This window comes from Orycteropus afer, unplaced genomic scaffold, assembly GCF_000298275.1.
Source record: "Orycteropus afer afer isolate SDZICR_OR568_19922 unplaced genomic scaffold, OryAfe1.0 scaffold00005, whole genome shotgun sequence".
In the NCBI taxonomy this organism is placed as follows: domain Eukaryota; kingdom Metazoa; phylum Chordata; class Mammalia; order Tubulidentata; family Orycteropodidae; genus Orycteropus; species Orycteropus afer.
The window spans coordinates 10,535,033-10,549,702 of record NW_006921592.1 but is presented as its reverse complement, the minus strand read 5'-3'; the positions used below and the strand labels follow the sequence as shown (position 1 = coordinate 10,549,702).

The window sequence follows — 14,670 nt, the reverse complement described above, 5'->3', positions numbered from 1 at the left end:
AACACCAATGACTGAACACTTAAGGAGGTGTGGGATGACATCAAGAATATCATACATGAAGAAAGTAATAAATAGGTCATTAAAAAGACAAGAAAAGACTAAAATGGCTATCAGAAGAGACTGTGAGACTTGCCATTGAGTATAGAGTAGCTAAAGGCAATGGGAGAAATGATGAAATAAAAGAATTGAACACAAGATTTCAATGGGGAGTTCAAGAAGACAAAGTAAAGTATTATTATGAACTGTGCAAAGACATGGAATTAGAAAAACAAAAGGAAAGAACTCAGCATTTCTGAAGCTGAAGGAACTGAAGAAAAAAAATCAAGCCTCAAACTATAATATTAAATGATTCTATCCACAAAATAAGGAGCTCCAGTGGTACTGTGATTAAGGCTTGGGCTGCTAACCAAAAGGAAGGCAGTTCGAAACCACCAGCTACTCCACAGGAGGAAGAAGAGGCAATCTACTTCTGTAAAGATTTACAGCTTTGGAAACCAGAGAGGGTTCACTCTGAGTCAGAATCAACTTGATGACAGTGGGTTTTGGGGAGGTTGTGGGCCAAGTATTGAAAATTGAAGGGCATAGGAGTTAACCTGAAAAAGCTCCCAATGGCTAAAGTTGGAGCACTTTGAGCAACAAAATAAAAACTGTAGCATTGGATTATAAGCAAATAAATATCCTTAAATCCATACTGATATATATATTTTAAAAAATGTAATAACTAAACGGTGGAGAAGTGACAACTCCATCTTAAAAACATTTCCAAGTAATAAATATAGAAGACATGATAAACAAGGGAAAATAGTAAGGTTACAATGCAGAATTCTGATATATACTACCTTAGCCAAGTGATCAAGGTTAATATTACAATTAGTACATATTAATATCATACATCAATTGATATGATGCACAGAGAGGCATACATCCCCTCTGACATCCTTTCCAATAACCTCAATCGAATCCTGAGAAAACATCAAGCAACTAACTGAGAAACATTATACACAAAGTAACTGTAAGTGACAGAACTGGGATTTGGGATTCAATCCCAAGTCTATTTGAAAACAGAATGCAAATTCTTAACTACTATGCTATCTACCTCTCATATGGAAAACCTATGATGCTCTTAACCTACAGGTATTTTTAACCCCTCTCCCAAAAAAATATGTATCAGAAAAGTGTAAATATATGGCAGATCCCAAAGCAAAATTAACTTATAATTAATACACTACAATGGAAAACTACTTTCATTGGAAAAGCACAGCAAATGGAATATTTATTTAAGATCTAAAAATGGAAAACTTTGTTACCACAACAGGAAGGAACTAGAATTTATCTTTAAAAAAAAAAAAATGTCTAAAAGTAAAAGCATTTCTATAGGGCATATAATACTTTTGAGAATTAACACTAGGAAAATATACTGTGGAGGTTTTTCTCTTTAACTCTAGCATTTGAATTTTATTTCAATATCCATTCTCATATTTGTTTCAAACATTATTATCTATCCTTTAAGTATATGATTTATAAAATACACATACATGGGAAAAATCAAGAAATACGTATTCTAAAACTTTAACAGTGATATCTTCAGATGAAATAATTACAGGCAATTATTATTATCTTTTTGTTGTTGTTGTTATGTGCCATCGAGTCTTGGCTTTCTTAATTTCCTAAGAGGACTTGCTCTTGCTTTCATAAATAATTTTTCAGATGGCATATCACATTTGTACATATAAGTTATATTCAGCTTAGTGACCAGATAGCTAAAGTAAATCAGTGGAAAATACTACACTTTTAGAAACTGTCTTTATACATAACATAATTAAAATATTTCTTTTCTACTTGAAAAATTTGAAAACTAGTATTATTCTTTACTAGTCTATAATTTTTTTCATTGTTCATAACTTTTTATTATTTGCAACATTAAATAACTAAAGCTACAAAATCAGAGGCAAGAAAGCATTAAAAAATTTCCAGAATACCTCTAAATAATATGCGATTTTGTAAGGAAGAAGGTTTCGGAGCAGGATAGGTGGCCATAAATGGATTATGTATGGTAAGTCCCAACCATCTTCTGAATACACTGAAAGAGATGCCAAATTATCTTTTTCTGGGACAATATTAACAACGAATGGCTTCTTGGAAGGGTTTGTAGGTCTACATTTCTTCTTTAGAAGAGTTCCGTCATTTTTTATAATTTCTTCAAAGTCAATTCCTTCACATACTTGATAGTCCTCATCTTCTGGCTTCAGAAAAAGGGATGATCTGCATAAAAGATTAAATATAACACTTCAAAATACTTTAAAAGAAAGCATTATTAAATTATAAAAATAAAATTGCCTCCCATTATAATAAAATTTTTTATATTCTGATGTTCTTTTTAGAGATAGATAAGAAAGGGAAAAATAGGCAATTTCAAATTAATTTTCTGGGAACTAACCAAGTTATTTGATTTTTAAGAGGAGAATATTTTTCTCTCCAACTTACTATCTTAAAAGTATATTTATAATGTTAATAACCAGTTTCTTACAGAAAATACATAATTATATTGGTCATAAATGCAAAATAAACCATATGCAATTATATGTGTTTTTGGACACTTAACTGAAAGAAGCCAGCTTTCTTAGCTCTATGGTCTTAACAGGAAGTATGGATCTTGAGTTCATAAATTAAAGAAAATATTCCTATTAAATTAATATTTCTATTAAAAAATAATTACCAGCATTTCAAAGTTAATCAGATAAAAGCTTTCAAAAGATACTTAACTTTATTGAAACACCGATACAGGTGCAGACAAGTGGATGCAATAAAACAGTGACAGAATCAGGAGGTGCCACATATGATTAATCCTTTTATGGAGCTATCACATTTTTGTTTATATTTAGCTCTATTTTTAGGTTTAATATGTTTTCACCTAAAGTGTACCCAAGAATAAAGATTGAAATATTTTTATATTTATAAAACTTATGACCTATAATTATCAAAACTATGTCTAGGCCCAATTATTGCCCCACACTGTAGTCCTAAAATCTTAAATAACTTCTACATATTTCTGTGATGACATCTTAAACTTACTAGATTAAATATTGAACACTGAACCTTCTATATGCACTTCTCTGTGTATCCTTTTTCAGGGACTTTCAGCTATAGACATTCTGTACTAGTAGACTCGTCCTTCCTCCCTGACCCACATATGAAATTATTTGTTAAATCAGTTATTGGATTTATCCTATTGTATATCTAGATTCTCTCCATAATTTTCATTCTACTTTCCACTCTTATTTTTAGCATTTAAAGATCAAATTAAACTAATGCTAATATTCATATTCAGTTATTCCAAACCTTTATTATTTACATACTTATTATTTATCAATGAGAAGGCAAAACCTGAAATGGAAAAATGAGTAACACATTTACAATCAGATGGAAAACATATGTAAAGAAATAACCACTGCAATATGATAGATACCAAAAAACATATGTACCCAGCACAGAGGGGGCAGAAGAGTGTAGTCAACTCTTTCAAGGCAGTCTACAGAGTATGACAATTTTCAACTCTTTCAAGGAAGTCTACAGAGTATGACAAAGCTTTCTTGTGAAGAGAAGGTGAGTTAGAGAAACATGAAAGGTTAAAGGAAAGCTTAAGAAATGAATGAGAAAACAGGAGATCATCAAAACAGATGATCAATGGCAAGAGGTTCTGAATGAAAAGAGATGGTGGAAAGAACTGTCTTGAAACAGAAGGGAAAGCACCAAATCTTCTGAGATAGGAAAGCGGGAACAGATTATATTAATATATTAATCAGTGGCAATAAAATTTATAAAAATAGGGGCATGGAAATTAAAAGCACAAATACCTCAATGTGAACCTGATCTAACTTTCAAATTTCATCTTCCAACATGCCTCCAATCAAACTTCGACTATGCTTATCACTCACTTACTCACTCACTGCCATCAAGTCTATCCTGACTCATAGTGACCCCTCCTTAGGTTTCTGAGGCAGTATCACTATAGAAGTAGATTGCCCACCCTTCCTTCCAGGAGTGACTGGTGGGTTTGAACCACCAGCCTTCTGGTTAGCAGTCAAATGCCTCAGGCACTATGCCACCAGAGCTCTCTTGACTATATTATAGACCTATACAAACCCTGGGCTTCCACGCCTCCGTATGTTTGCTCATGCATGTCCTTCCACTTAGACAGACTGCCCTTTCCAGTTAACCTCCACATTACTATATTTTTACCTGTATTTCATGTCCCTTATCTAAGAATCATCCTTAATTCCTTCTTTGCACTTCTATAGTTTTCTGTAACTATAACAGTTTCTGTAACTCTCTACCACCCAAAGTTTTCTACCTTACACATTTACATACTCTATCAATCTCTGGAGGGCAGTGTTATTGCTCTTAGTTGCCACTGATTCAGCTCTGACTGAAGGCTACCCCATGTACAACAGAACAAAACAGTTGCACAGTTCTGCATCATCTTCATAATGGTGGGCATGTTCAAGTCTGTTTTTGTGGCCACTGTGCATGCTGAGTGCCTTCCAACCTTGGGGGCTCATCTTTCAGCACCATATCAAACACTATTTTTTTGCAATACATAGGGTTTTCACCAGCTAATTATCGGAAATAGATTGCCAGGCCTTTCTTCCTACTCTATTTTAGCCTGGAAGGTCCTCTGAAACCTGTCTACCAGGGGTGACCCTGCTAGTATTTGAAATACCAGTGGCATAGCTTACATCATTATAGTAAGCCGTAAGCCACCACAGTATGACAAACTGACAGATAAGTGGTACTCAAGGATAACAGCCATGTCCAATTCACCTTGATATAATACAGTGCCTTACCCACAAAATATTCTTGATAAATATTTGTTGACTAAATTAAAGAGCAGCATATTTAACTTTTACAGGAAAAAAAGATAATTATTTGTTCGTTTAAAACCTTACATTTTAAATATAAATCCAAGTACTGGATCAAAAGAATACCTAATGTGAAATCCAAGCTAGCTGCTCACTAATGGCTTTAATGGAGATGGAATAATATTCATTTCACAAATCAATATTTAGCCTTGAAAAAGAAGTATAAAAATAATCTAAAGGCCTAATTGTTTTTCTAGTCTATGAACAGAGTCACAAAATATGTAGCAATAATTTATTAAATAATAACTTATTTAAAATTAACTAGAATGCCATTTACTCTTATTATCCAAGGAAAAATGAAGCTTAGGTTATTCACAGAAGTTTTCAAACATAACGACATGCTATCCTTAACTGTATCTAGTCAACCACTGAAGACCCTATGAAGCACAATTATACTCTGACACATATGGCGTTGTTATGAGTAAGAATGGACTCAAAGGCAACTGGTTTTTGGTTTAGACTTATAACTCACCCTAAAACAAGGTCAGATATAGTAAATTACTTTTTAAATTTTTTATCTCTCCACAATACAATTTTTTCCATCAGTAAGACTGAACAAAACAATAAAACACTGATCAAAGTTAGACCTATCTATCTGAAAAAATGTACCTAAAACTGTTAGATTATCTTCCAAATATTAGGGACCCCATCCTGAAATCCTAGGCACAGGTCAGAATAAATAGAGGCAAGAAACAGTTAAGCACTCCTCGGAAGGAAGGCTAGGCAATCTACTTCCGCAGTGATACCGCCTTGGAAACACAAGGAGGGGTCGCTATGAGTTGGGACTAACTCAAGGGCACATAACAACACAACAATTATCCTCTGCAGCATAGGCATAAGTGTCCATGTCTACTATGAGTGCTGAGATGGTACTTAGATAAACTGAAAGAAAAAAAGAAAAAAACTCACTGCCTTCAAGTCGGATCCAACTCACAGTGAACTCTCCTTGAGTTTCTGAGGCAGTATCACTACTGAAGTACATTGCCCAACCTTCCTTCTGTGGAATGGCTGGTGGGTATAATGCTTAATTTTGGGGAAAGTTTTACTCTCAAATAGAGTTTAATCTCCATAGAAGAGATCATTTTCAATTTCAAACTGAATATCCTAAATAGTAATACTTCTTGTTGTGGTGTAGTAAATGACATAGTGTGCCTTTTTTAGCCATAAGTCTTTGTAAACTCTGTGGTGGAATTTGCTGTGAGCAACTGAGTAGCTCCTGATTGTTAAAGTTATCCACCTGGGATACTTCTGTTGGGAGCAGCACAAAGTAATTTTCTGGGAAGTTCGCTCTCTCTCGGGTGTATAGAACTCTGATGTTGGGATTGGTGAGTGGTCACTGTGCCAGGCTCAAAAGGAGCCTTTCTAGAGGCAGAAGATGGCTCTAACTGTTGGCTGAGAAAGACATTCTGCTGAGAGAAACATGCTCCTAAGAGACATGAGAGACACACTCTGCTGAGAGAGATGAGAGACACTGCTGAGAAAGACCTTGAGACATGCACTGCTGAGAGAGACTGACAGACTGTCAACTGAGAGATGGTTGGCTGCGAGAGACTGAGTACATTTCTGAACTTGAGTTGTAGCCTGCTTCTTCCCTAGTAAACCCAGTAAGCTGTGAGTTCTGTGTGGCCACTGCAGGGAATTATTGAACCCAGCAGAGAGGTGGTAGGTACTGCAGGAGGAATGGTTGGTGTCAGGGTTGATGAAAGGGCTGGAGGGAGGCAGCATGTCTGACCTCACAGGAATAGGCCTTGGACTATTGATGGTGATTCTGTCTTTCTCTTGTGGGGTTAGAGGTCAGAAGATGCAGCCTCCTTGCCTCTTTAGCACTTGTTAAGATAATACATCAGTAATTATAAGACTAGTCACCATTAGTATTTTGATATAATTTTTATAATCCTTTATTAAGGAGGAGAGCGCTGGTGGCATAGTGCCTAAGGCATTTGACTGCTAACCAGAAGGCTGGGGATTCAAACCTACCAACCACTCCCCAGAAGGAAGATTGGGCAACCTACTTTGGTAGTGATACCACCTCGGAAAGCCAAGGACGGGCAGCTATGAGTCGTATCCAATTCGATGGCAGTGAGTTTTTGTTTTTTCGGTTTTTTTTAATTAATGAGTTTATATCAAGCTTAATCTAATCACTTTGAATATTTAAAATTAATGTGCTATGTATCTGTTTATATTACAAAACTCTCTGAATAGTTAGCCAATATGTAGAAAAAGTACTTTACATTTTCTAAATTTTTAAAATTCTCTTTTTAAAAAGCATTAAAAAGTAAATATCACTTCATAATAGCATATATAAATCCAGATGGCACTGATCATACTCGATTAGAAATTTTAAAAAATCATAAACATGTATGATTAGGGTTATGAAGGCTATATTACTATTGAATAATAACCATATGTAATAGTAAAAATGTAATTTACATTGAATAATTAAATGTATTAAATTGTTTCCAAAACAAACAAAAACGTTCTAGTGTCCTAAAGCCTAAATAAGTTACACAATTGCCACGAAACAGGTAGATTTGATCAAAATTTCATAATTTAAAGGTAGATACCCATTCATAATCAAAAAGTAAAATTTCTATAAGAGACTTTGAAACAGATAAAAAGAGAAAAAAAAAATCACCTGTAAGATGGTAATGGTATGTTGAATTCATTTTCAGGTGAAGCAGTTCCTAATAAATTGTCTCCTTCGTAAACCAAGAGTGGGTTAGAGAAATGATTTCTAATCTAGGGTAAAAAAATATTTAGTTTCATTAATCTCTGGTTCTAAAGGCATTTCTTAAAGTAGCCTATCTAAATATCCCAACAAAGAATGTATCAAGTGATACTCATCTTGCTCATACAAATTTTAAAGAAACAAAATTATTTATCCTAAGAAACACAAAGAACATTCCAATAGTTTTACATGAAAAGAATCTCAAAAACAATAGTTTAAAAATCTGAGAAGAAAATAAGATAGTATCTTTTTGACCTTGAGATGGGAAATAACATCTTTATACGTTTTTAATCAGACACAAATAATTTTTTAAAAATCTTAAGAAAAAATATATAAAAATTTAAAATATACATGACACATGTGGAAAACAAGCCACAGGGTTAGAGATATCTATAATACATATAAATAAAGAATTCATACCCAGTACACACAAAGAAGTCCTAAAAAATCATTAAGAAAGTTTCAATCAAGAGAAAAGTGAGAAAAGAATATAAATAAGCTATATTCATGGAATAGGAAAACTAAATGACCAGTAAACAAATGAAAAGATGCTTAACATTACCCATAATCAAGAAAATATAATTAAAAATCATAAGATATCTTTTCATACTAACAGACTGGAAGTCAGAAGTCTTGCAATATAAAACTTGAAGAGGTTAAGAGAAATTCTCACACACCTGGTAGTGGAATTTTAACTGATAAAAATCATTTTGGAAAATAATATTGCAAAACGCTAGTAAAAACGAAAATGCAACTTCTTTCAGATTTAGCCATCCTGCTAAAAGAAGAATATCCACCACACGCACTAAGATATTCTTTATACTCACTACAGCACCGATTTTAATATGAAAAAGAAACACTCCCATTAATAGAGGAATAATCGAGAAAATTGATTACTCATAGAAAAGAATATGCTACAGCAGTTAAAATAATCTCTATGTATCAATAAATAATTACATTCCAAACATAATGTGGTATGAAAATAGGAAACAGTGGACTAATGTAAGCAGGGTACCATTTATAGAAGACAATAAGAAACACACCATAGTATATGTCTTATGGACACATGTAAGTTCAGTTATAAAAACAGAACTAGTACAGTATACCGTAAATTAACAACATGATTTCCAAACTGATTTTCTCTAGGGAAAAGGAAGAAGGGAAAGTAAACAAAATAGTTAATTTCATCTCTATCCTATTTTTTCAAACCTGAAGCAAAAATTGTAAATGTCAACATGTTATATTCCAAAGTATGAATAGAGAGGTCTGTATAAAAATGACCTTCTCAAAATGAAAAATGAAAGTGAATAATGTTTTAAAGAAAGGAATCCATACCAAACTAATGAACAATATTCAGGGCGTTCAAACCATAGGCCTTAGATAGAAGTTTTATTAAAATCACAGTTTTTCTTTTTTTGATGATATATATATATATATAACTTAAAATAAGTTTCAGTTTTACATTCAACTTATTAATGACATAAATGCAGCATAGTGAGACATTTGCTTTTCAGGAATGCATGTTTGGATGTGAAGTTATTAGTTATTCAGTGTGATTCTGCTCCTTTTGTTTCTTATCAAAGTCAGCATGGAAAAAGTTGGTGGGAAGCAGAAACACACCAGTGATGTGGAACTTGGAAGCAAGGCCAAGGCCTGAAACAAAGACCAAGAGTAAGCCTGAGAAGACAGGGCACGAGAAAGAGGAGGGGAGGAAAAAGACGGTAAACATCTACTTAAAAGCATGCAACAGGCTAAGCAATCCTGGTGGAAGAATTCCCAAAATTTGTACCCATCCAACAGCACGGTAATATTACAAAGAACACAGACATTAAATTGAAACAGAGTTAAGGTCAAATCCTTGTACTGTGTGATGCTGGGCAAATTGTTATTATTTTTAAAAATACCATTTCTCCTGACTAGAAGAACTAATGAATTGGTATACCAGAATATTAAACATATATAGAAATACACAAAAACAAAAGTAAAAAACATCCTTATCCATAAAGAGTATTTTGATGATTACCCCTAAAGTGTTTTACTTTTCTGTATACATATGAAACATCCTCTTTTTAAAAACAAGACTAGAGATACATGCTGTTTTGTAACTTTCACTCAATGTTTCAATTGAAAACTTACCTATGTTATTAAATAACCTTTCTTATTTGCTCTCTTATTAGAATACTAACTAATTCCTTACAGATATTTCAACTGTCTCTAACTTATCAATACTAAAAAATATGATTAATAAACTGGAGATCTCAATTGGTTTGTATATTTGAGGTATAGTGAACAAAATACAGTTAAGAAACTGTTAAGAATAGCTAATAGATTGGTTTTATTCTATTTTAATTACAATCCCTTTAAGGTTACTGCTGCAAAGACATCACTTCTTAGTCACCTGCATCCCAAAATGCTTTTCTAGAAATACTAGGTAAAAAGATATCTTCGTCAATTCCTTAAGACTTCACTTCTCTCATATATAAAAGAGAATCCATGTTATTCACATGATTTCTGTAAAGAAGAGGTAAGAGTATATACAGAGAATATCTCATACAATGAATAGCTCACAACTAAGAATGGGCCATCTACTTCCATAGAGATACCACCTTGGAAACCCAAGGAGGGGTCACTATGAGTTAGATCCCACTCCATGGCAATGAGTTTGGTTTTCTAGTTTGATGATGTAAAAAGTGGTAGTAATATTATTATGATTAATATGTTATCAAATACACCTCCAAACACTTATATTCACCTTTGGGATGGTTGAAAACAAATCAGTTGGTAATACCAAGTTCTCATTATAGTCTCTCTATATCTTACTAAAATCTTTCTATGATTTAAACATCACGCTAACACATAAAACTTGCTGAGTGAGAACTATAATTTGGATAATGGATAATCTTATATACACTACATTTTAAATTCTAGATGAGGTGTTTGCTCTACTTATTTGTAGCAACTGAAATACATTTTCATTTCTATAAGTTGTTGTTGTTGTTGTTGTTATGTGCCGTCGAGTTGGCCCTGACTCATAGCGACCCCTCCTTGGGTTTCTGAGGCAGTATCACTACGGAAGTAGGATTGCCCAACCTTCCTTCCGAGGAGTGGCTGGTGGGTTTGAACCGCCAGCCTTCTGGTTAGCAGTCAAGTGCTTTAGCCACTATGGTACCAGAGCTCCTTTTCTATAAGTAATACCCATAAAAAATTCAATATTACCAGTTATTTATTTAATAAAATAGAAAAAGAATCACCATTAATGAGAGCTAACTTACAATCATCTTTTAAAAGGGTTCACTGCAAATCAAAAATGAAAAAAAGAGGATTTCTGTTCTCAGCAGGGTAGAACAGGCCAAATATATGTTCCCACTAAAAACAACCATGAAACAAAAATGTTTGTGTGTCTGTGTATAAAAAGGATTTTCCAACATTGGACAATAGGCAACACAGGGAGAAATACACACATACAAGGTGAGCACTATGATTGCCCAAACGTGCTAACCTCGAGATTTTCTAGGCTGCAGAGGAAAGCTCTGGTAGCATAGTGCCTAAGGCACTTGACTGCTAACCAGAAGGCTGGAGGTTCAAACCCACCAGCCACCCCTTGGAAGGAAGGTTGGGCAATCTATTTCCGTAGCGATATTGCCTCGGAAACCCAAAGAGGGGTCGCTATGAGTCACGTCCGATTCGATGGCACATAACAACAACAGTGGTGCGAGGGAGAAGACAAACAGACCCTTAGTCTGCTGGAGTTGAAGAAGCAGAGCTGAAAATTTGGGGAGGTCAATGTAGTCAGGAAGCTCTGGTAGCATAGTGCCTAAGACATTTGACTGCTAACTAGAGGGCTGGCAGTTCAAACCCACCAGCCACTCCTTGGAAGGAAGGTTGGGCAATCTACTCCCTTAGTGATACTGCCTCGGAAACCCATGGAGGGGTCGCTATGAGTTGGGTCCAACTCAATGGCACATAACAATAACAAGAACAACAATGTAGTCAAATTCACAACGCAATATACTGGAGAGGAGGAGCTGTCTGAAGAGCCAAGAGCTACACAGAGAGAATTCTTGAGGATTAAGAGAGGCCTTCCCCTGTTCTATGGCATCAGTTGAGTACTGCTCAGCACATGCACAGGAGTAAACTATTTAAGGTTGAGTAAACTTCTGCTCTCACTACTTGCATTAAAATTGTACTGGAGGTTCTAGCCAGGCAACAGGCTAGAAAATATAAATAAAACAAAGCATATCCAGATTATAAAGGACTAAGTAAACATGTCTTTCATTGCAAATGTTATATTTACCTATATCTATTTAAAAAAAAAAAAAAAAGAGCTCTGGTAGCGTAGTGCCTAAGGTTTGACTGCTAACCAAAAGGGTGGAGGTTCAATCCCACCAGCCACTCCTCAGAAGGAAGATGGGGCAATCTACTTCCATAGTGATACTGACTCGGAAACCCAAGGAGGGGTCGCTATGAGTTGGGTCTAACTCAATGGCACATAACAACAACAACATTAAAAAAAAAAAAAATACTACTAGTACTAATAAGTGAGCCTAGTAAGGCTGCAGAATACGTGAATATCTATATATATATTGCTAGTATATAGAAGTGCAATTGATTTTTAGATATTCACGTATTCTGCAGCCTTACTAGACTCACTTATTAGTACTAGTAGTTTTTTTTTTTTTTTTTTTTTTTTTTTTTTTTTTTTTTTTAATGTTGTTGTTGTTATGTGCCATTGAGTTAGACCCAACTCATAGCGACCCCTCCTTGGGTTTCCGAGTCAGTACTGGTAGCATAGTGGCTAAAGCACTTGACTGCTAACTAGAAGGCTGGCGGTTCAAACCCACCAGCCACTCCTCGGAAGGAAGGTTGGGCAATCCTATTTCCGTAGTGATACTGCCCCGGAAACTCAAGGAGGGGTCGCTATGAGTCGGGGCCGACTCAACAGCACATAACAACAACAACAACATACTAGCAATAAATAATCAGAAATTAAATTTAAACACATACTAACTGCAATACCATTAAAATATGATATACAAATGAATGTATCAAAATATGTGTATGGCCTATATAGTGAGAACTACAAACCATTGATGGTAGAAATGAAAGACTTAAATAAATGGGTTGAAAGATTCAATATTGTTAAGATGTCAATTATCCTCAAAATTTACCTATACATTTAACAGAATCTCAATTAAAATCCCGGTAAAATTTTTCATAAAAATTGATAAGCTGATTCTAAAATTTAAATGGAAACGACCGAGAACAGCTAAAACAACTTTTGAAAAAAATAAAGCTGAACTACTTACCCACCTGATTTCAAAGTCTATGATACAGTAGTAATCAAGACACTGTGATACTGGCATAAAGATAAATATATAAATGGAACAGAATACAGAGTTCAGAAATAAACCCATACATATATGGCCAACTGATTATTTACAAAGGTGCCAAGGTAATTTTATGGGGAAAGATTAATCTTGGTCTTCAGATACAACACTCAGATAGTCATATCAGGGAAGGATATAACCTTGCCTCACACCATATTAAAAAAAGAAATTCACTCAAAATGGATATGCAGTATATCCATATAAGATTACTATTCAGCACAATATGCAACTGTACGTAACAACATGGTACAGAAAAGTTTTGCAGCAACAGTATGCCGAATGAAAGAAACCAGACTCCTTTCTATACTCCACACTACTTATTAAAAAATTCTAGTTAGCGCAACAAAAGCATAGTGACAGAAAACCAGTGGTTACCTGGACATGGGGAAGTAAAAAAACAGGGAATTTTTCAGGGTAATAAATATGTTCACTTTCTTGTTTGTGGTGCTAGTTTCACAGGTATATTTTTGTGTCAAAACTCATCAAGTTGTACATGTTTAATCTGCAGGTTACTACGTGTTAAGTTATACCTTAAAAAGGCTGTAAATTTTTTTTTCTTACCAAAACAGAACATATACATGCTACAAAGATCTAAAACAATATTTTGATGAATATTTTTTAACAAAATAATACAAAAAAGATCTTATAAAAGAGTAAAGGATTTGCAGATTCTTACAGAATCCTTACAAGAAATATATTCAACAGAATCCAACCACTCATTATAATTAGGGTAGCACAATTACTGATGATGTTTCTTTTTTATGATACTACCTGTATTTGTCTTACAGACTGTCTTCCTTGGTAATAATTTGTTTTAGCTTTTTCTTTTTTACTGGCACATGAATACTCATAATATGACGACACATAAAAAGTTATCATTTCGTACCTGCACTGGGGAACGAATTGTTATCTTCTTACTGCCTTCCACTGCATCGATCTGACAAACAATAGATCTTTCAACTCCAGACTCTCTGTGCCTAACAGTGTAAAGACGACGTCCCACTTTTGTTAACGGAATCTTATCAGCAGGAGAGTGGTTAACAGGTGCTAAATTAAATATATAGAGATGTTTGAAAGTTTGGTTATAATTCATTATACATTAAATTTAAGTGTTTTAAATATCAGAAACATCAGTTTGCTAACCTGATTATTGTAGGCTTAAGATGGAGTCACTTACTTTGAGACCCATATCAGTGTGTATAAAAAACCTAACTATTTCCTACAAAAGCCTGACCTTTCTCAGAAGCTGACTAAGCTAACCAATTAGGACTTGCCTGCTCAGCTTAAATTAATTCAAAATTTCCTCTTAATCCCAAAAAAGGAAAGAAAATGCTCAACAGATAATCTGAAATTGCCTAGTATTGCTTCCTTGTTCTAGTGTCTGTTCCTATAAAACTTCCACTTTTTATTGCTCTTTGAAGCTCTTGTCTGACTTCCAGACCAGATGCTTCCCAATTCATGAACTACAAATAAAGCTTATGAGTTCATATATAAATTTAATCTTGTGGAAATCTTTTTTGTAACAAGATGACTGTCTTAAATTTATCAATAATAGTAACTGCAGTCTTTGAATATAATCTATACAAAGGCTACCACTTATTTCCACAGCACTCACTTAAGACCTTCAAACCACTTT

At 34.2% G+C, this 14,670-nt stretch overlaps 1 protein-coding gene across 1 annotated transcript in view; it reads right to left on the bottom strand.

The window, feature by feature from the left end:
* VPS13A (vacuolar protein sorting 13 homolog A) overlaps positions 1-14,670 on the bottom strand; it is a 266,157-nt gene that overhangs the window by 89,512 nt on the left and 161,975 nt on the right. The window contains exons 45-47 of the mRNA XM_042780717.1: positions 13,921-14,081; positions 7,555-7,658; positions 1,980-2,262 (exon numbers count right to left, since the gene is read on the bottom strand). Of these exons, the coding sequence (XP_042636651.1) occupies positions 1,980-2,262; positions 7,555-7,658; positions 13,921-14,081 (548 nt within the window). The remainder of the gene's footprint in view (positions 1-1,979; positions 2,263-7,554; positions 7,659-13,920; positions 14,082-14,670) is intronic.